General features: G+C 55.7%; 1 protein-coding gene across 2 annotated transcripts; it reads right to left on the minus strand.

Annotated features, from left to right (window-relative positions):
* Window positions 1-425: 425 nt before the first annotated feature.
* On the minus strand, window positions 426-21906 carry LOC136393477 (anoctamin-9-like). 2 transcript variants are annotated; one of them, XM_066366208.1, is made up of 23 exons: window positions 21785-21906; window positions 14804-14878; window positions 14592-14711; window positions 14187-14338; window positions 13019-13065; window positions 12836-12894; window positions 12676-12749; window positions 12298-12432; window positions 11996-12092; window positions 11795-11855; window positions 11594-11676; window positions 11070-11174; window positions 10817-10981; window positions 10698-10734; window positions 9688-9799; window positions 3536-3593; window positions 3354-3451; window positions 3096-3226; window positions 2830-2982; window positions 1946-2090; window positions 1300-1401; window positions 1131-1224; window positions 426-1044 (listed from the first exon to the last, which is right to left on the minus strand). In XM_066366208.1, exons 1-23 carry the CDS (start codon window positions 21833-21835, stop codon window positions 811-813), a joined length of 2388 nt encoding a protein of 795 aa, XP_066222305.1. In that variant the 5' UTR covers window positions 21836-21906; the 3' UTR covers window positions 426-810. The 2 variants fall into 2 exon arrangements, with proteins under 2 accessions (XP_066222305.1, XP_066222236.1); XM_066366139.1 differs by having other exon boundaries at window positions 14187-14428.
* Between the last annotated feature and the right edge of the window lie 61 nt (window positions 21907-21967).

The raw sequence follows: 21967 nt of genomic DNA on the forward strand, positions 1-21967 counted from the left end.
ACTGTCTCTCCCCGTTTCCAGCTTCAGAAAAATACAAAAACAAACAACAACAAAAAAAAACTGGCGCTCAACCATCCTTCTGTAGGGGCACCTTTTGTGGTTCTGTTACTCCTCCCCAGCTTTTCCTCTTCCTCCAGGAAGCCTGCCTTGACTCCAGCCCCTAAACCCAGGTGCAGGAAGAGTAGAACTTCTCAGTAAGGGCCCCTCCATGGAAGCTCATGGAAACTCGAAGGAGGAGGGCCAGGAGGCTCCCTGCCAAATCCAGACCTTTCCTCATTGGGCCTCAGTTTCCCTTCTAGCCCTGAAAGCAGACACAATCCACCAAAGCCAAAAAGTTGACACAAAGAGATTTTATTTTATTATTAAAAGTTCTGTTGGCCCATGTAAGCCAAAGAGGTGGGGTCAGGGGCCCCTGACCAGCCAGGATGGGGCCCAGAAGTCAGAGGAAGGCCCAGGAACAGCTGGTTTTCCTGGGCTGTGACTGCATAAGAAGCCCCTCACCTCCCAGTTGTATGAGTGGCAGTAGTCACCGAGTTCGAGTCAGGGTTGTGCCAAACCTGAGACCTACGGATGGAACAGGCCTCCCAGGACCCCTCGTATACACAGACCTCCCGACGCCCCTCCTATACACGGGCCTCCCAGAACCCCACATATATACAGGCCTCCTGTGAACCCCCACATACACCCACTTATAGGTGAGTCTCTCACACCCCCGCCCCCGTGCACACACAGAGCCACAGGCAGGGTGGGCAGTCACAGTGGCGACTCTTTGAGTCTCTGCTTTTGGCACCAGCAAGAGCTCTGGGTCCCTCACACCTCTGTGCTCTTGGGAATGGTCCTGGAGGTAGGAGTGAAGTTGGCAGGGGTCCTGGGACCCAGGCCCATCCCACACTGCAGCCTTGGTCCCCCATTCAACTTCTTCTGAAGCATCTTGTACTTGCCCTTCAGATCATCATACTTGCCCTGCAGAACATTGTTCTTCACTGACTGAGGGACATCAGGCACGAACCAGGCAGCCACGAGCTTGATGCACAACGCCACGTGCTGGGGGTGGGGACAGGGGCTCAGTGGGGAGGTCAAGCAGGCTGGGCTGGGGGGGGAGGGAGGAGGGCCCCCCAGGTCTGGCCCACCTCAAAGAGGATGAGGAAGGCCAGGCGGATGGCCAGGAGGACCCAGAACTGTTCTGAGAAGTTGTAGTCCTGAGAGTTGCGGTAGTCCCGGTACCTGGGGTGGGGAAGGTCCTAAGGTCAGGGGTCAGGAGTTCAGAGGGCACTCATGGGGGTGGGAGGAGGTCCGAACCTGCATTCAGTGACATTCTCTGAGTCCTTTATCTTGACAGGGTACTGGAAGTCCTTGGTGTAAAACACGGACAGACTGTGGTTGATGTAGCCGGTGAGACAGCTGGTGGTGAGAGGAGATAGGGATAGGGGGGTTAAGGTTGTGGCCTCTTCAGGTCTCTACAGTGCTTCCTTGCTGCTTAGTCCTGTCTGGTGGGGTCATCAGGGTGGGGACAGGGCAGACCCCCTCCTCTATTCCCTTATGTGGGAGGGGGCCTCTGGGACAAGCAGTACGGACTCGGTGTGCCACAACCAACTGCCTCCCCTGCAGGGCTGAGGGGAGCTTTAGAGGGAACCCCCTTAGAGGCTGGAGGGGCTGGATCAGGACATTGCTCTGCCCTCCTGTGCCGGAGCAGACCACAGAGGGTCTGACTTTTGGAGAGCAGGTGTTCAGTTCCTGCTCAGACCCTGGTTCTGGGACCTAACCTTAACCCTAACCCTAACTCCCGGCTCCAGCCGGGGTCTGCAGGTCAGTGCAAGAGGCAATATTGGCAGCATCAGGCCCTTCCCTGGGGCTCCCCTTTGCTGGGGTGTGGCTGGGCCAGTTTTCCCAGGGGTCTCTGGACAGCTGGAGGCTCCCCCAGGAGCTCTGTGGCAGCCACCCTTACTCGACTGTAGCGTGGGCCTCTCGGCATGGTCCGTAGCGGTACTTGTACACCGTCCTGGGGATGAACTCGGATGTGAAGGCTATGACCATCCCATTGGCAATGACCGCCAGCACGCCGATGGTCTCCAGAAGCTGCAGCCAGGTCCCTGGGTCACAGCAGTCAGGGGACGGCATCTGGTTACTCGAGCCATAACCACTGGTGCAGCCCACCCGCCTCCACCTGTCCCTCCCTCGAGGTCGAGAGCGAATGGCACCCCATTGCAACCACGGGGCCAGGCCACTGGTGAGCAGAGCTGACCAGGCCCCCAGAGCTCAGCCTCCCCTCTCTGACCCCCTTGTCCTTCACTGAGACGGGAGGGGCTCGGGTCTCCCCACCCCTCCTGTATGTCTGAACCCCTCAGCTGCCACAAGCCTGCTCCACCTCCTGGGTCCCACTCCAGGGTGGCACCCCTCCACCTGGGCCCAATCTGGGGCCTCTCTCACAGAGCTTCCTGCCTCTGCCCATGTCCAGCACTCCAGCTGTCCCTGACACCTGCCTGCCTCAGTGAGGCCAGTCGGGGTGACTGAGGCCACCTGCACTGATGGGGGCCCCTCCCTCCATCAGCTCCCTGTTCTCAGAGGCCGACCACTCTGCCTGGGCCCCCCAAGGAAGCTCCAGGCCCTTCAGTCAGATCCCAGGATGGGAGCGAGCGGCCTGAGGAGTGGGTGCAGCTGTGCCTCTTCCTGTGGGCTGAACACCCCCTTGCCAGACCCCCATCTTAGCCAATCCTGGGAAAACCTGGAAAACTGTGGGCAGAGGGGGATAAGCTTGGTCCTAGAGTCCCTTGCGATCCCTGCCCCAGGCTGAGCGCCCCGCCCTGCGCAGCAACCCCGCTGGACCCTGACCGATGTCATTGGCCTTGCGTGGTACCAGGCGACGCTGCAGCCTGACCATCTTGATGGCGTCCAGGCGGATCTCCACAAGGTTGCTGAAGAGCGCGAGCAACGGGGCCAGCGGGAAGGCGGCCACGAAGATGGTGGTGAAGCCGTACTGGATCACTGCGCGGGGGGCGCGTCACCCTGAGCTCCCGCGCCCCCAGCCCCCAGCTTCTTCCCACGCCAGTCCCCGAGCGCCCACACTCACCCCCGAGCCCCAGCTCCCACCCACGCACTCATCTCCATGAACTCGTCAAACAGGCTGAAGGGGTTGACAGGGTTCAGGAGGTAGTTACGCTGCCAGTGCCCCAGCTCGGGGTCCTCGGATACACTGCCCCACCTTGAACGCCACTTGTGGCTCAGCCACCTGGTGGAGAGGAGAATCGGGTGGGGAACGGGGAGCGTTGCGGGGGGTAGGGGGAGGGCCCCCTGGGAGCTACTGGCTCCAGGAGACGGGGCGGAGGACGGGGCCCCCAGGAAGGACAGGTCCTCACGGTTTCAGGTACTCCACGCAGTTGCTGAGGGTCTGTTTCAGACCCATGATGATGGCCATCTGCACAAACAGGTCCATCATGCAGCCGCTGAGATGGCACTGTGGGCAGGCAGGGAGGGGGGGTCAGGCCCGGGACGAGGACAGGTGAGGGACACGGCCGCAGGGCGTCCAGGACCGACTGACCTCCTCCAGCTTCCACAAGCCCGCCAGGCGCACAGACTTCCCAGGGTGACCGTTGATCCTAGAAGGACAGCGAGGCTGAGGGCAGCACCTGTCTCTAACTGGAGGGGGTGGCCAGAGATGAAACTTCCAGAGAGGGCAGCTACACCAGCGGCTTTCAACCATTTTAAACTTGGGGACTGGTGAAAATAGGAGTATCATTTTGGGGAACCCTAAGATAGAAATCACCCTGAGCATAAGTGAATTCCACTAAGATCATTGGGTTTATAATCTTCATACAACATCAGGGTAGTTAACTCTTTCATGGACCAGGATGAAATTTCTGGCAGACTGGCCCATGGAATTGTGGTTGAGAGACACTGAGCTATCATATAGGAGACTCAGCCAGGCACCCACCCAGTGCAGGGAGGGTGTAGGGCTCCCAAGGAAGGTCTCTGGGAGAAAAGAGAATCCATGCAATAATAGACAATATGATAGAGAGAGACTGGTCATACTTGATATGGTAAAGGTACACAGGAAAAGAAAAGACAATTAAAAACTACAGGAAAAACAGCTGTACAAGAAAGAAATGGTCAAATCGGAAGCAAAGTACAATATACAATGATTTTTTTTGTTTGTTTGTATTTTTCTGAAGTTGGAAATGGGGAGGCAGTCAGACAGACTCCCCCATGCACCCGACTGGGATCCACCCGGCATGCCTACCAGAGGGCGATGCTCTGTCCATCCGGGGTGTCACTCTGCCACAACCAGAGCCATTCTAGTGCCTGAGGCAGAGGGCACAGAGCCATCCTCAGCACCCGGGCAAACTTTGCTCCAATGTAGCCTTGGCTGCCAGAGGGGAAGAGAGAGACAGAGAGGAAGGAGAGGGGGAGGGGTGGAGAAGCAGATGGGCGCTTCTCCTGTGTGCCCTGGCCGGGAATCGAACCCGGGACTCCCACACGCCAGGCCGACGCTCTACCACTGAGCCAACCGGCCAGGGCCTACAATATACAATGGTTTTAAGAAACTAATACAATCAAGAAGAAGAGAATCCATCTGACTCTGATGCTACAATAACCAACAACGATGCTGGGACGATTTGAACAATTATAGGAAAAGAAATACAATGGTCAGTAAATATCTGTGAGGATGTAAAAAAGAAGAAAAAGCCTGACCTGTGGTGGCGCAGTGGATAAAGCATCGACCTGGAATGCTGAGGTCACTGGTTCAAAACCCCGGGTGTGCCCGGTCAAGGCACACACGAGAACCAACTACTAAGAGTTGATGTTTCCTGCACCTCCCACATCCCTTTCTCTCTCTCGGCTCTAGGTAAAACCAATATATACAATCTTAAAAAAAAATTTAAAAAAAGAACAAGAAGAAGAAAAAAGAAAAAATATATCTGGAAAGATGCAAGACTCTCACTAATCATTTTATTTAAAAAGGCACTTTAAAAAAAAAACTTTGCCCATCACCTGAAGACAAAGTGTGCACCAGCAGACACCATAGTGGCTTTGTCAGTGAGCATGACATTTTTAGAGGTCACTATAGCTCAGTGGTTCTCAAAGTGTGCGCCAGGGCACAGTGCTGTGCCTTAGAAGATTTCCAGGTGCGCCTTATAGTATTCCAGAGAAATATGTGCCTGTTGGGGACCAAAAAACTAACAGGGTTTTTGTAGTTTAGATTTTGGGGGAACAGAGGTGTGGGGAATTGGCTGTAAGCTGACAGTCTGCCCAACCCCCCACCTCACTTGCCTGATTAGGTTGCAAAAGGCTGTTAAGCTGTGGTGCTGGATTGTTTACACTACCCCCCATGTTCCCTGGAAAGACTGGAGGCAAGTTTCTTCTATCCTTTGTTTGGGGTAAAGTTAAGATGATATATATGGTGGGGGTTTTCTGCACTCAACACAATTAAGAGTAAAAACAGAAGAATTCTTCAATGTATTGATGAGGAAATGAGAGTTTGCCTTTTGAATAGATGCCCAAACATTGAAGAAATCGCTAGGACACATCAGGCTCATGTTTCTCATAAACACAAGAATGAAAAAACTTAATACATTTGTGCCGGGACCTGCCGAATTTACTAAATCTTACTAAGAATGTATCTATATATATAAAAATATAACTTTTTTGTCATTTTTAATCCCTCTTTTTTATGAATTCTAAAAAGCATAACTCAAAAAATGTAACATAAAAATGCTTTTTAAGGCCCTGGCCAGTTGGCTCAGTGGTTGAGTGTCGGCCTGGCGTGCAGGAGTCCCGGGTTCAATTCCAGGCCAGGACACACAGGAGAAGCGCCCATCTGCTTCTCCACCCCTCCCTCTCTCCTTCCTCTCTGTCTCTCTCTTCCCCTCCCTCAGCCAGGGCTCCATTGGAGCAAGGTTGGCACAGGCGCTGAGGATGGCTCCATGGCCTCTGCCTCAAGGTGCTAGAATGGCTCTGGTTGCAACAGAGCAACGCCCCAGATGGGCAGAGCATCGTCCCCTGGTGGGCATGCCGGATGGATCCTGGTCGGGCGCATGCGGGAGTCTGTCTGACTGCCTCCCCATTTCCAACTTCAGAAAAATACAAAAAGAAAAAAAAGAAAAATGTTTTTTAATGTCAGAATAAATTTAATTTTGTCATATTTATTTCGTTTAATTACCATAAAAGCAGGCTTGGACTTTATATTTTTTCTTTAATATTTGAGTTAATTATTATAACATATTTCTCAGAAATTTGTATATAGCGTGCCTACAATGATTTGTAGGATTTTAAATGCGCCCCGAATTCAAAAAGTTTGAGAACCACTGCTATAGCTATATCTAATTAAATTTAAGTGTGCACTCCTACCTGTCAATCAAAATGGCCCGCTGCTGACACCCTCTACCAGGCATCACCGTGCAGGTGAAGGGAAAGCAGAGGCCTGCAGCCCACTCGAGACAACAAGCTGGACCTGAGCCTGCAGGCCAAACATCTCAGCAGCAACCCAGTGCTGCCTGGCAGCTCAGAACACCCCCGGACTTGAGAGCCCACTTCTGGCAGACTGGGGTGCCACCCAGGCCTCCCTTCCAAGCCCTGATCTCCTGTCAGGAAGACAGACTCACTTCTAAGAGGACTGAACAACCAAACACTCAGGTCGTTGGGTTGGGCCAATGCACAGTGAGCCCCCTCACTGTCCCTTCCCCAGCTGGGCTCCCAGCTCACAGACAAGTGTCTTTCCTCCTCCAGGCAGGAAACCGGGGATTCCCCTCCAGAGATGGACAGAGACACATGACCCAGAACAAAGCCACTGGCACGTGTCTTTCTCAATTACAGACAGCTGGCCGGGAATCAAAGCCATCTAAGGAAAGTCCCTAACAAAACCAGCAACTCACCAGCAAAAGAGCGTGAAAGAAACCCAGAAGGAACAGAACTGATGCCCTGTGGAGGGAAAGAAAGAGGCCCCGTCCTCAGACAGGAGCAGGCTGGTGTGCAGGTGGCAGGAGGAGAGAGGCCTTGTAGAGCCTGCAGGCGTCAAAAGGAGCACGCTGAACTCGGGGCAGGGACGGAAGTGGAACGCCCAGTGGCAGGGTTGGGAAACAGTGAGAAAAACTCCCAGAGGTTGGAACAAAAGTGGGGGGAAAAAAGAATTATTAGATGGTCTATTCAGGAGATCCAACATCCAAAACAGAACTGCAGAAGAGAGAGCAGAGGTAAATGATGCAACACTGGTGCTTGTGATGGTGACTCAAGTCACAAAAATGGGCACTTGGGCGGCACTGATATATACTTTGGGGGCAGCCAGGAGTGGAGCAGGCCGCACTGGGAGGGAGCAGCAGGTGGGGAGCGGCGGGGGGGGGGGGGGACCAGAATGTGACAGTGAGAGGGTTCTTTGAAAGAAAGGTGACAGCGAAGATTGTAGTAGAGAGATAAAAGCCGGCAGGCAGAGGAACTGAAGACTGAAGCACTCTGTGAGAAAAATACCCACCGGACACACAGCTGAAAAATTCGGAAGCTTGGGGACAGGAGAAGACATCCAGCCACAAGTGCAATGGCAGGGACCCAGGGAAGGGAGCCAGCGACAAGAACCTCCAGTCCCGGGGAAGGGTGGCAACTTACAGGTCTGCGTCCAGAGCCACTTACGAGCAAAGCCCATCACATGCCCACCTTCCCCCTCCCCCAGGAAACCACTGCGAACTTGGGGTTCTGCATGGATGGAAGGGCCATTAACAACCCCAACGGGAGGGTATGGATGCCAGGTGGCATACCAGATGTCTTTGAATATTCTAGAGAAGCTGGGGTGTCTTAAAGCTCTGGCAGAGAGCCTGTCCGGGCGGTGGTGCAGTGGATAGAGCGTCGGACTGGGATGCGGAGGACCCAGGTTCGAAACCCCAAGGTTGCCAGCTTGAGTGTGGGCTCATCTGGTTTGAGTAAAGCTCACCAGCTTGGACCCAAGGTCGCTGGCTTGAGCAAGGGGTTACTCAGTCTGCTGTAGCCCCGCGGTCAAGGCACATATGAGAGGGCAATCAATGAACAACTAAGGTGTCACAACGAAAAACTGGTTGATGCTTCTCATCTCTCTCCATTCCTGTCTGTCTGTCCCTATCTATCCCTCTCTCTGACTCTCTCTGTCTCTGTAAAATAAATAAATAAATAAATAAATAAATAAATAAATAAATAAATAAAGCAAGCAAACAAGCTCTGGCAGAGAGTTTGGGATCAATTGGCAACATGTGTGTGTCTTATACAATTTCAAACACAGAACAGCCCTGGCTGGATACCTCTGTTGATTAGAGCATCGTACAAATACACAAAGGTTGCCAGTTGTCAGTTTGATCTCTGGCCAAGGAACATACAGGAACAAATGGATGTTTCTGTCTCTCTCTCTCTCCCTTACTCTCTCTAAAGTAAACAGAATAATTTTTTAAAAGAAACAAACAAACACAGAACAAATAGGGCAATGATATTCTTCAGAAAAGACTAAAGAGTATATATTGATCGAACCAAACATGTTCACTGCGCTAATGAAGGTGAGGGGAAGTCTATGCACGAGTTACACGGCCTGCTCATTGCAGCTTTATCTGCGAGGCTTGTAACGAGGAATGAGTCAAACCTGCACCCGCTCGCGTGGGGAAACAGGTGGCAGCCCCCCACAAAGAGCGCGCACAGTGCAGAGGTGATCGAGGCGTCCCCACCGAGGCGGACCTGGACGTGGCCCCCAGCATGTTTCCAGTGTAGAAAGTGCTAGTTATTTACAGGACAGGACCACATATGTCCACATGGGCGTGTAAGTGTGTGAAAGTCTGGTGAGACCCACGGGCGGTGATGGTGGCACCTCGGGGTGGGACCACAGGGACCACAGGGTTGCAGGAAGCTGTGGGCTTCCTCCACATATTTCCTTCTTTTCTTTTTTTATTGTAAGTGAGAGAAGGGGAGATAGACAGACTCCCGCACACACCCCGACTGGGATCCACCTGTCAACCTCTGTCTGGGGCCGATGCTCTGCCCATCTGGGGCCAGGCTCCCAACCGAGCTCTTTTTAGATCCTGAGGCGGAGGCTCCACGGAGCATCCTCAGTGCCCGGGGACCAACACAAATGCAAACCATGGCTGTGGGAGAAGAGAGAGAGAAGGCGGAGAGGGAGGGGAAGAAAAGCAGATGGCCGCTTCTCATGTGTGCCCTGACCAGAAATCGAACCTGGGACTTCCACATGCCGGGTTGATGCTCTACCAATGAGCCAACTGGCCAGGGCCAACCTCCACACATTTCTATACTGGGTTTCCCCTTCTTCTGAGTGTGAGATACGTTTAAAACTGAATAGAGTCCCTGGCCAGTTGGCTCGTGGTAGAGCATCGGCCTGGCGTGTGGAAGTCCTAGGTTCACCCTTCCCCCTCTCCTTTCTCTTTTTCTCTCTCTTCCTCTCCTGCCGCCAAGTCTCCATTGGAGCAAAGTTGGCCTGGGCGCTGAGGATGGCTCCATGGCCTCCACCTCAGGCGCTAGAATGGCTCTGGTTGCAACGGAGCAATGCCCCAGATGGGCAGAACATCATCCACTAGTAGATATGCCGGGTGGATCCTAGTCAGGCGAATGGGAGAGTCTGTCTCTCTGCCTCCTCACTTCTTACTTCAGAAAAATACAAAAAAATAAAAATAAAACCCTGAGAAGAGCAGGCATTGCCATTTCTAGAGGGGAGATGCGGTGGAGAGAGGCCCTCACCTGCCCAGGATGAAGGCGATGTAGATGAGCGAGGAGAAGTGTGCGAAGAACTGCAGGGTGAAGAACTTGATGGTGAACTTGCTCTCGTGCTCCGAGAAGGTCCTGGGCTCCTCTGGGAACACACACAGGCTGTCCCTCACCTGTCCTTCGCCCCACAACACCCCCGCTCAGCCTGTCTCTATACCTTTTTTTGTAATTAAAAAATATTTTCTTTAGCCTGACCAGGCACTGACTAGAGCATCAGCATGGGACTCTGAGGATCCTGGTTCGAAACCCTGAGGTCACTGGCTTGAGCGTGGGATCATAGACATGACCCTACGGTCACTGGCTGATACCCAAAGGTCACTAGCTTGAAGCCTAAGGTCGTTGGCTTGATCAACGAGTCACTGGATCAGCTGGAGCCCCAGGGTCAGGGCACATATGAGAAAGCAATCAATGAACAACTAAGGTGCCACAGCGAAGGATTGATGCTTCTCATCTCTCTCCCTTTCTGTTTGTCATTGTCTGTCTCTCTCATTTTCTCTCTCTCTCTCTTTCCCTCTCTTGCTAAAAAAAAATATATTTATTAGCCTGACTTGTGGTGATGCAGCGGTTAAAGTGTCAACCTGAAATGCTGAGATCACCATTTGGAAGCCCTGTGCTTGCCTGGTCAAGGTTTATACAACAAGCAATCAATGAACAACTAAAGGGAAGCAGCTATGAGTTGGTACTTCTTGTTCCCCCCACCCTCTCTGTAAAATCAATAAATAAAATCTTAAAAAGAACCCACGACCAGGGATCGAACCTGTAACCTTCATGTAGCAGGACAATGCTCTAACCAACCGAGCTATCTGGCCAGGGGTAGCCTGTCCCTACTTTGACACAGTGCAACCCTGACCTGTCTCCCAGGTAAGAGCCCCCATCCTCTGGTGGGAGAGGCAATGGAGATTGCAAGAAGGGCCCACCGCCACCCATGTCCACTTCTCATGTCCCCCAGGAAGCCAGGGAGGGCTGGGAGCCCCTGCTCTCACCCAAGGAACAAAGCTTCAGGGCCACTTTCTTGTTGACCTGAGGGAGGGGAGACAGGAGGGCTCACTCTGGGCCTCAGTGGAGACCCCCCACACATACTCTCACTGCCCCATCCACTCACCTTGGTCATGACGACAATGGTCATATAGTGTACCAGGGCTCCGGTCACCACCACAGCTGTCGTCACCTGCTCCACCAGGAAGGGCAAGGATGAAGTGCTGAAGAGGGCAGCGGCCAGGACACGGTAGACCACCAGGGCATGGGCTATGCCAATCATGAGGCAGATCTGCAGGAGGGTAGCCAGGACAGTGGGCACAGGAGGACGTTCAGCAGCCCAGTTGCCAGCCCGCCACAGGCTCCCCAGGAGTAAGTACCATGAGCAGGGTCAGGACGAGGATGATGGTGTTTCTCCAGTAGGAGTGGTAATGCTGCCGCAGCTTGTAGTCAGGACAGTGAATGAGCTCTAGCGCCACTTCTTCCTGGGGAGGGCACCGGACACACCTCAGACCTGGAGACATGTGTCTCAGACACGGGGACACATGCCTCAGACACGGGGACACATGCCTCAGACACGGGGACATGTGTCTCAGACCTGGAGACGTGTGTCTCAGACACGGGGACACATGCCTCAGACACGGGGACACATGCCTCAGACACGGGGACACGTGCCTCAGACACGGGGACACGTGTCTCAGACACGGGGACACATGCCTCAGACACGGGGACACGTGTCTCAGACACGGGGACACATGCCTCAGACATGGGGACATGACTCAAATATAGGGACGTATGCCTCAGACATAGAGACACATGCCTTAGACCCTGCAGAACCAGGTTTGGGCCACCTAGGACGCTGGGAAGAAACAGCCCCTGCCTGGGTCACCTGGCCCCACCTCACCTGGTCCTCGTCCCACCCATACAGGTCCCAATGCAGGACCACACGGGCTCGGTGCCGCTTCCAGAATTCCAGGAACACTGTGGCTGCAGTGGGAGCATGGAGGAACGTTACAGGTGTCCCTGGGGAGGTAGCCCAAGGCCCTGGGGGCAGGAGTGTCCCTGGAGCTCAGGCTGGTCCCCCCAGGTGCCTGCAGCAACTCACCCCACACAGCCATGAACATGGCAAACATCACAGTGCCCTCGTTGTCAAAGAGGTGGGTGAGCTGGGGAGAGGGACACAAGTATCTAGGGCTGGCCCTCTTTCTCCTCGCCCCCGCCCCCCATCATCTCCTGGGAGGGGCACTCAGCTCTGCAGGGGTGGGACAGGCTTGGCCTGCCCTTCTGCAGGGCTAGAGGGGCTAACCTTGGCAAAGGTGCAGGTGTCCGACAGGCGCTGGTATGGGCCGCTGTGGTCGCCGCGTGGGCACATGAAGATGTTGTCGGCTTCACAGATCTCCTTGCTGGAGGTGCGGGGACCAGGCTGGTGGGGTTCTCCCCTGACGCCCCGCCCCCAACCTATCATAACCCCGCCCACCACAGCCTTCCCGCCCCGCCCCATTGGCGGCCACGCCCCCAGCCCCGCCCCCAACCTATCTTAACCCCGCCCACCACAGCCTTCCCGCCCCGCCCTTTGGCGGCCACGCCCCCACAGGCCCGCCCCCTGACCTGATCTGGCTGGCACTGAACAGGGAGAAGCCGCTCAGGAAGACGATGAGGCCCACTACTGCGGCGGGCACCAGCATGTAGGTGTACCAGCCCAGCCAGGCGAAGTACAGGGCCACCTTCTCACCAAAGTAGTCCCTATGGGCACAGCGGCGCCGTCAGGGCCACCGCACGAGGGGTGACCACAAGGGGCAAGCGCCTGGGTGGGGCACACCACATGGGGGGCGCGGAGGGTCTGTATGGAAGACGTCAGTGTGTGACACGGCCGCATGTTTGCTAGGGGTATAGGTGTGTCTGTGGGGGCACAGTTATGTCGGTGGGGGCACAGGAGGGCCTCTGGGACACACAGATACATCTGTGATTTGTTTGGGGCAGTATTACCTGATTTTATCAATGGGCTGCTCACAGACCATGTTTCTCCACCGGGCCCATTCCTTCTCCAGGACTTTATCCTCCTAAGCACAGGTGACCAACAGTAAGAGCTTCCTGCCTGGGGTCCCAGCCTCAGGTCAGACCCTCCCCCAGCCAGCCTCCCTCTCACCTTGTGCAAGGGGAACCTGGTCTCAAAGATCCCTCTCTTCATCAAATTGTAGAAAGTGTCTAAAGGTTACAGGGAGTCTCAGGTCAGAGGGGAATGAAGGAAGGAGGGACCTGCCCCGTTCTCCCCACCTTAGTACCCTCCTGGTGGACCACTGCCCTGGCCACCTGCCCACTCTGTCCTCACCACCAGCTGCTGTCTTTCTGTTCAGCATGAAGTCGACAATTCGGATTCTGGAACACAAGAGCTGGTTCAGGATGGCACCATGTACCCTCCATGGATACCACCCCCGTCTGGCCAGGTCCTCACCCCATACCACCCTGGCAGAGCCCACAGCCTACTTGCCTCACGGCCTGACCAGAGCTCAGATACAGGACTTAACTAAGAACTCATTCTTGACCATCTGAAATCCTCCCCCAAGGGGCAGCTAACCGTGGCTTCAGGATGAGGACCATCTCCTCCCAGGACCCCAGAAGCCTAGACTGATACCCCCTCCTACAATGACATCTCCCTTCTAGAGCCCTCATGCATTCAGAGTACACCTTACACCTGTATGTACCTGAATCACTTTTACATCTCTGGGAGCTGTTTTGCCTGTGTGGTGACAGAGGCTCAGAGAGGTTGAGTGACTTGCACAAGGCTACACAGCTAAGAAGTGACACAACTGAGCATCTTCCTGCAGAGCCACACTCCTCCTGAGATCCCCCTGAGAGACGTGGATCCTTGGATGCCCCAGGGCACTCACCCCAGCCTGCTCCTCCCAGGACCCATCAAGGGGCCCCTACTCATCCCCGAGATCCACCAGTTCTCCTGGGTCCCCAGGAGCCCCCTCCTTTCTCTCAAATCCTCAAAGATCCCTCTCTTCATCAAATCGTGCCGGGAGTGTCCTTGGCCAGTCTCCACTGGAAAGACCTCAGCTGAGCTCACAGGGGCCTAGGATGAGTCAGGCAGGTAACAAAGGAGCAATGTGGGGAGAGCAGGTGGACCAGCTTGTGGAACGGGAGGGTCAGCAGGAAGAAGCAGGTGCTCAGAGAGAGAGGTGTTAGGTTCCTGAGAGGCTGGGGACAGATGGCCAGGGAGGGGTACTGGGTCTGGACTGGAGAGGTAACGAAACCTTGTTTGGGTTCAGTGCCAGAAGGGATGGCTGGGACGGTCCTCTCGGCCTCTCTGAATCCTGTCCACTTTTTAAGTCCCATGTAACTTTCAGAACGCTCCGAGAGGTGAAAGCTGCCATTATCCCTTTTCACAGACACGGAAATCGTGGCACAGAGCCCTGAGGCCATGCCTGGGAGCCTGTCCTGCCTGGACCAGGTGTGTGCGTGATAAGCAGTGATCCTCCAGGCCAGCCTCTCACCTGGTGCTTTCTGGAATGTCCTCCACTGGGGACTGGCCTATTAGTTTTCCAGTTGCAGAATCTGCCACTGTGTCGAGACCGCACAGTGTCTTCATACACCCACTGGATAATGAGCAGCTCTGCTTGGTGGGCCCCAACCTGGGGGCTGGACCCTTGGGTTCCATGAGAAGCGTGCGGTACAAGTTGAAGACGCTGTCGTCAGCTTGGATCCCAAAGAACACCTTCTTCCCGTCCTCCTTCACCTGGGGGAGGGCCACATGGGACTTTCTCCTCTCCCTCGGAACCCTCCCCTCCATCCATGGTCACTGGCCCGGCCCCTGCCCCTCAGGCACAAGACCATAGGCCGCCTCTCCGGACCCTTCACGGGACCCACTCGTTACCCCCCAACCTCCAGAGCCAGCCCACCTTGTAACGGAAGCCCTTTTCTCTGAGGAACTGCCTTTGCTGGAAGACCCGTCTGTGGTTCCTCTGAGTGCCAATATCGGCCACAAGAACGTAGTCCACCGACTGGTCAGAGGAATCAGTCTGCAGGAAGTGGGTACGGGCTCAGGCTAAGATCAGCCAGGCATCAGAGAGCAGGAGGGGTCAAGCCCGGGACAGTCCGAGCAGAGACTCACCTTGGAACTGCTGAACTCCATCAGCGGCACACTGTCCCCTTCGGTCCCCACCACGATCTGGAGGCTCTCCTCACCCTGGGGGGGGGGGGCACACAAAAGGATTTCACTGGTTCCTACAGGAGAGTGTCTCCTGGACACTGAGGGGTTAAAACACCAAGCTGGGGGGGAGGGAAAACAATAAACAAGTAGGTCGCCCTGGGGTACTGACTGCAGGGGGGGGGGGCACAAGGCAAGTGACCAGCAAAGGTTTGTTTGGAAATATAGACAAAAAGCTCCCAAAGTCCTAAGGAAAGACAGACAGCCCAATGTAAGCCAAGACGCAAACAGGGATTTCACAGACAAGGAGCTGGTTCAGGTGAGGACACACAGGTCAGGTGACCAGGAGGCGCCACCTTCTACCCATTTGGTCTCGGACATTTTAAGGGGCTGATGGCACCAAAGTCAGTAGGACCCCCCGTGTTGTTGCTCTGGTGCACACATTGGTGTATAAACTTGGAAAATATGAACATCCCATGGTCCATCCACACCGGGAGACAAGGACAGGGTGTTCACAAAAGCAAACGTCCCATCTAAATGGTGAAAACAGCCCACGTTCCCACTGGCGGGGGGATGCATGGAAGCCCTGGGCTGTCCCCACTGGCGGTGTCCCCACTGGCGGGGGGATGGACGGAAGCCCTAGGCTGTCCCCACATGGAAGCCCTGGGCTGTCCCCACACGGTGGCAGCTTGGACAGCAGGAACACAAATGGGCCGCTGCCTCACATGGGGTCCAGGGGGCCAATGTGACACAGTACCGAGGACCCACAGGGGACACGTCCAGGACAGACACACAGACACTGACATCAGAGGGCAGCACCCTAAGGAGGAAGTGGATAAGTACAAGGCCCCGAGACTCTCCCCCAGTCTCCTTGGTTCTTTTTTTTTTTTTTTTTTTTTACAGAGGCAGAGATAGACAGGGACAGACAGACAGGAACGGAGAGAGATGAGAAGCATCAATCATCAGTTTCTCGTTGCGCGTTGCGACTTCTTAGTTGTTCATTGATTGCTTTCTCACATGTGCCTTGACCGTGGGCCTTCAGCAGACTGAGTAACCCCCTGCTGGAGCCAGCGACCTTGGGTCCAAGCTGGTGAGCTCTTTGCTCAAGCCAGATGAGCCTGCGCTCAAGCTGGTGAGCTCGGGGTCTCGAACCTGGGTCCTTCCGCATCCCAGTCCGACGCTCTATCCACTGCGCCACCACCTGGTCAGGCTCCTTGGTTCTTGTAACAGCAGGAGCAATGTCACTTGCTCTTGGATCCCCCTGCCTCGGGGAGGTGGGGCTGAGCCCCACCCTCTGTCTGCTGTGCGCTGCCCTGAGTGGCTAAGGAAGTGAGTGGGAGGAAAAAGGAGTCACTTCACAGAGAAGAAACTCCACAGACACCCCCCCACGCCCAGATAATGAAGGTCAAGGTCATGTGATGTCACTTAGACGTCAGGATGTGATGTGATAGTGTGCGGTCCCCTCCTTAAAACCTGACTGCGGGCCCTGGCCGGTGGGCTCAGTGGTGGAGCGTCGGCCTGGCGTGCGGAGGTCCCGGGTTTGATTCCCGCCCAGGGCACACAGGGGAGGCGCCCATCTGCTTCTCCACCCCTCCCCCTCTCCTTCCTCTCTGTCTCTCTCTTCCCCTCCTGCAGCCCAGGCGCTGGAGTGGCTCTAGTCGCGACAGAGCAACACCCGCCCGGACGGGCAGAGCATGCCCCCTGGTGGGTGGAGCATCGCCCCTGGTGGGCGTGCCGGGTGGATCCCAGTCAGGCGCATGCGGGAGTCTGTCTGACTGTCTCTCCCCACTTCCAGCTTCAGAGAGATACAAAAAATAAAAATAAAAATAAAAATAAATAAATAAATAAATAAAAACCCTGACTGTGGGGGGGGGGGGGGCCCACAAGGCAAGTGACCAGCAAAGGTTTGTTTGGAAATATAGACAAAAAGCTCCTAAAATCCTAAGAAAAGACAAACAGCCCAATGTAAGCCAAGATGCAAAGGGCCCCTCCTTAAAACCTATAATCCTGCCTGACCGGGTGGTGGCACAGTGGATAGTGTCAAACTGGGATGCGGAGGGCCCAGGTTCGAGACCCCAAGGTCACCAGCTTGAGCACGGGCTCATCTGGTTTGAGCAAAGCTCACTAGCTTGGACCCAAGGTCGCTGGCTCGAGCAAGGGGTCACTCGGTCTGCTGTAGCCCCCCAGTCAAGGCACATATGAGAAAGCAATCAATGAACAATTAAGGTGTCGCAACGAAAAACTGATGATTGATGCTCTTCATCTCTCTTCGTTCCGGCCTATCTGTCCCTCTCTCTGACTCTCTCTCTCTGTCTCTGTAAGAAAAACAAAACAAAACAAAAAACACCTAGAGTCCCATCCCAGCGTGAGAAAACATCAGAGGGATTTTCTCTAGACCTGAGCTGACCCAAGAGGCAGATGGCCAAGGATAAGGAGGGACAGAGGGACAGTCCCAGACGGGAGGATCCTGCACCGACCAGGACAAGAAAAGACCCAGTGGGAAAGGCGATGACCTCCAAGTGGAGGCAGTGATGCTGGGCTCCTCATGCTGACCAGTGCCCCAGGCGATGGGCGCAGACTTCAGGGAAAATGGGGCAAAGGGCACAGGGCGCCCCGCTCTGTGTTGATAACTCTTTATGACACCGACAGATGTGCTAACCCTGCACGAGCGAGCGGGAGGAGCGGGAGCTGGGCGTGGAGCTGGGGCCTCGTGTGCTCCCCGTGAGCAGGCTCTGAGGGCTGAGACAAAGTGACCCAAGTCCCCTCTGCTGGGGGAACGAGGTGGCTGAGGCCCAGGGGACAAGGCAGACAGTCAAAGCAGGTCGTGTCGGGCGCTGGGGGTGGGGGCCTGAGCAGAAGTGTAGGGTGAGGTCTCTGGCTTTGGAACTTGAAGGCCAGAAAACGGCAACACCGCCTGCCCCCAGGCAAGGTCACCCACCTCCTGCAGCCTTGGCCATGGTGGTGTTGGCCACAAAGGATCCTGTATCCCAGGGGTCCCCAAACTACGGCCCGCGGGCCACATGCGGCCCCCTGAGGCCATTTATCCGGCCCCCACCGCACTTCTGGAAGGGGCACCTGTTTCATTGGTGGTCAGTGAGAGGAGCATAGTTCCCATTGAAATACTGGTCAGTTTGTTGATTTAAATTTACTTGTTCTTTATTTTAAATATTGTATTTGTTCCCGTTTTGTTTTTTTACTTAAAAATAAGATATGTGCAGTGTGCATAGGGATTTGTTCATAGTTTTTTTTTATACTCTGGCCCTCCAATGGTCTGAGGGACAGAGAACTGGCCCCCTGTGTAAAAAGTTTGGGGACCCCTGCTGTATCCTGTAGCCCTGCACAGTGCTGAGTGACAGGGACCCCAGCCCATGTCTTCACTGACAGTTACCCAGGGCGGCAAAGGACCCCAGAAGTTCAGGGACCTGCAGCATCTCAGGCATAAGGGTGTGGTGGGCAGTTTAGGGGCTGTGTCCATCAGAGAACCCGCCTCACGCCAACTGCCAGCACGTCTGGGCATCCTCTTCTCCACCACGGCCCCAGTTGGTCCTGGACTTCTGCCATGGCCTCCTTCCCACGAAAGGGCCAGCCCTTTCCCAGCTCACGGCCCTCACACCCTGCTCCTGTCGCCCACGACCCGAACTTTCACCCTCCTGGTCCCCCACCTAGTCGCCTGTCATTTCTCCAACCACATTCCTGCCAAGCTCAAGCACGCCTCTTCCAGAAAGCCTGACTGGACTGCTCCAGCCAGTCTGCCGCCCAGGATTGCGAGGTAAACCACAGGCTATACAGCCACATTTGAATTTCAGATAAACAAGATCCCTTTTGGTATAAGTATGTCCCAATTATTGTTATCATGGAACATACTCACACACACACACACACACAATGTGAAACTCAACGGGGTGTCTTTTTTATTTGTTTCACTAGAGCTGCAGCCCTTCTCCAACAGCCCACTCCTCCCCACACACAGCAGGAGCTACTGGCCCCGGGATGGGCTGGGTCAGCGCCCCATGCTCAGTCACAAGAGCCAGCAAAGCATCACTCCAACCAGAGAAGCCCCGTGGCAACGGCGTCAGAGGCTGGGGTCCCACAGAGACAGAGCTGAGTACTGGGTCCTTGGGGGTGCTGAGTACCTCATCTTTGGCAGTGCTTGGTCCAGAGTTTCCAGACAGCAATTCCATGCTGCCCACACCTGAGCATGGAGACTGTCAACCCTGGCAGCACCAGGGCCCTCCCTGGCCCTGTGCCCCCCTCTCCTAGAGCATCACCTCTCTTCCCGAGTGGTCTCCCTTCCCCTTGGCTCCTGGGCACTCCCTGCCCTCCCACCAACAGCCCACAGACACCTGCACTCAGGTGTGGCTTGCAGGACCTGAAACTGCTCCCCCATCCTGGACCAGAGAAGAAACCTGCCTTTCACAGACAAGTTTTCAGAAAGCAGCAGAGCTGAAGTATCTCTGTCTCAGGAAACAGAGTAAAGTCTCAACCAGACAGGACGGGACATGTGTATCACCAGCATCCAGTTGATGGACTCTGGGCACCTGGCTCTAGGGGGCGTAACTGTCCCTTTGGTCCTTCCAGTCCCCACCGAAATTTCCAGAGACCCTGAGGCCCGGAGATCCTCCTGCCCATGGCTGGGGACACCAAGAGTCAGAGCAGGGAAAGTCCCCTCCGTCCAGCCCTTCCAGTCTGGCTCCCAGTTACCAGCGGGACCAGGGACACAGCTGAGCAGAAGTGACCACCACTGAGCCTGGCCTGGAGGGTCACATTGAGCACGCACATGTGACACCCCTCCAGCCTCACATGGACACATGTGGGTCTCCCCTCATTCTTCTTAAGGGACACATCACACCCTGGAGCCCTCCTGACTCAGCTCTGAAAGTAGGGTGCCATGTCATCATCCAGCGAGGGGAGACTCCTGCCCCCACCACAGTGCACACGAACGACCCTGGCTGGCCCAGCCGGGTGCCCTCTGACCACTCTTCCGAGCGAATGCCCCCCCCTGGCTCAGCCTGCTTAGCTTCTGCAGCAGGTCGTCTGGACCCCGTCCACTCCTTCCCTCCCTCCCAGTACAGATGTGCCCATCGTCTGTCAAATCATTCCTTCTGTGCTTTCCATCCATCCATCCATCCATCCATCCCAGACACTTCCTGAGGAGGTGGCCTGCCCTGTGTGCCCTGCTCGTGGGCAGTGTGTGGTGCAAGTGGACACAGGGGTCTGGAGGGGCCAGGCACCTAGTAGGGAGAGTGGGTAGCCTGGAGCTTGGCCTTGTGGTGCAAGAGGTTGGCAGGAGGAGAAAATGTAGGGGCAACTCCTGGAAGACAGAAACATGTGCCCAGTCCCTGAGGAGCACCATGGAGTTGCTGTCCAGAGACTTTGGACCAAGCACCTCTAAGGATTAGGTACTCAGCACCCCAAGGACTCAGTACTCAGCACCTCCAATGACTCAGTACTCAGCACCTCCAAAGGATTAGGTACTCAGCACCCCAAGAACTCAGTACTCAGCACCTCTAAGGATTAGGTACTCAACACCCCCAAGGACTCAGTACTCAGCACCTCCAAGGATTAGGTTCTCAGCACCTCCCTGGACTCAGTACTCAGCACTCCAAGGATTAAGTACTCAGTATCTCCCAGGACTCAGGACTCAGCACCTCCAAGGATTAGGTACTCAGCACCCAAGGACTCAGTACTCAGCACCTCCAGGGATTAGGTATTCAGCCAGCACCTCCCTGGACTCAGTACTCAGCACCTCCAGGGACTTGGAAGTTAGACTCCCAGTGACCGAGGACTCGGCAGCCCTGAGACTTGGTCATTTCTTGGCCCAGAGACTTGGTCCTCCAGGCATTAGCTTTACAGAAGCCTACAGAGCAAGAACGGAGCTGCTGGGAGGTGAAGCTGGGGGGTCGGCTGGCAGAAGCCAGACCACAGAGGACGGCTCAAGTGTCTGGGGAGCTTGTACTTCAGCTGGGGTGACAGGCAGCCCTGGGAAGGATTTGAGCAGGGGAAGAGCTGCAAAGACCCAGCTGGGGCTGGGATCTCTGGCCCAGCCGTCTGCATCTGCACCTGTCCTTCAGAGGGTTGATTCTCCTTCCTCAGCAAGCTAGATGCTCGCCTCTCACCGGTCCTGAGCCCGCTCAGCCTGTCCCCCACCCCAGCATGGACCTGACCAGCATGAAAGGAAGGAGCCAGCAGGGGCCCTGGGGTCGGGCTGGGGATGCCAGGATCCAGAGCTGCCTCTGGAAGGACCCAGGAGGCCCCGGGCAGAGGTGGAGTGAGAGGTTGCCTGTGGGCCCACACCTGGGAGGCCCCTGGGTGGCCCTGTGGGAGGCTGGTTTCGCTCTCCACCTTGCACCGTGCAGTGGGTTCCTCCAGACTGCCCGCCCAGATGCCGGCCCTGCCCTGAGACCTCTTCCTGGGCAGCGGGGAGAGAGGGTGTCCTCCCAGGGTGTTCTTCAGCCCACCTTGCTAGGACCCCTCACAGCCTCCTGCTCTGTCCACCAGAATCAGAGTCCAGTAACTCTCAACTACCCCCACCTCTGCCTGGGGCGGGACGCCCAGCGAGCAGAGGACCCAGCTGGCTACCCTGAGCCTCTCCTACCCAAGGTCAGCTCACCCTCGGGGTCACAGCCCCCTCACCCTCAGGTGCCAGCCGAGGGCAAAGCTGCTCAGTCTGGGACTGGGGGTGGACATGCCCTGCCCATCTAGAGTCCACTTACTCAGTGAGACTCCCCACCGTGGAGTCACCAGGATCCCTGGCTGCTCTCCGAGGAAAACTGTCCTCCTCTGTCCCACCCCAAAGAAGGAAAGCAAATCCCTGCTGAGCGCTCTGTCCGGCTCTGCCAAGGGCGCCTCACTTGGGCTCCAGGAACCCCATGGGCACTTTCCACATGCGGCTGGCGGGCCGGTTGGAAGAGTCGTGGGTGTGGACCCCGCAAGGAGCCGACTCACCGGCATGTTGGCAGTCCGTGGTATCCTAGAGTTCGGCCAACAGAGGTGCATGGTCACCAGCGGTACCGCAGTGTGGCCCGATGGGTCCCGCCTGACTTCCTGGTGGCGCTCACCCCCCTCCTCCTTTCCCGCCTCCCGCTGCCGCCGCCTCCTCGGTTGGTCCCTGCACCCCGCCCCGCCAGC

The sequence above is a fragment of the Saccopteryx leptura genome, chromosome 1 (genome assembly GCF_036850995.1).
Source record: "Saccopteryx leptura isolate mSacLep1 chromosome 1, mSacLep1_pri_phased_curated, whole genome shotgun sequence".
NCBI lineage: Eukaryota > Metazoa > Chordata > Mammalia > Chiroptera > Emballonuridae > Saccopteryx > Saccopteryx leptura.

What these genes read in the sequence shown, in the direction of transcription:
- LOC136393477 (XM_066366139.1), bottom strand. Translation starts at nt 21,835, where the DNA reads ATGCACCTCTGTTGGCCGAACTCTAGGATACCACGGACTGCCAACATG. An exon ending in GCTTGTGGAAGCTGGAGGAG is followed by an intron (nt 3,452 to 3,535) that starts GTCAGTCGGTCC and finishes GCCTGCCCACAG; the next exon opens with TGCCATCTCAGCGGCTGCAT. An exon ending in TGACGAGTTCATGGAGATGA is followed by an intron (nt 2,983 to 3,095) that starts GTGCGTGGGTGG and finishes CCCCCCGCGCAG; the next exon opens with TGATCCAGTACGGCTTCACC.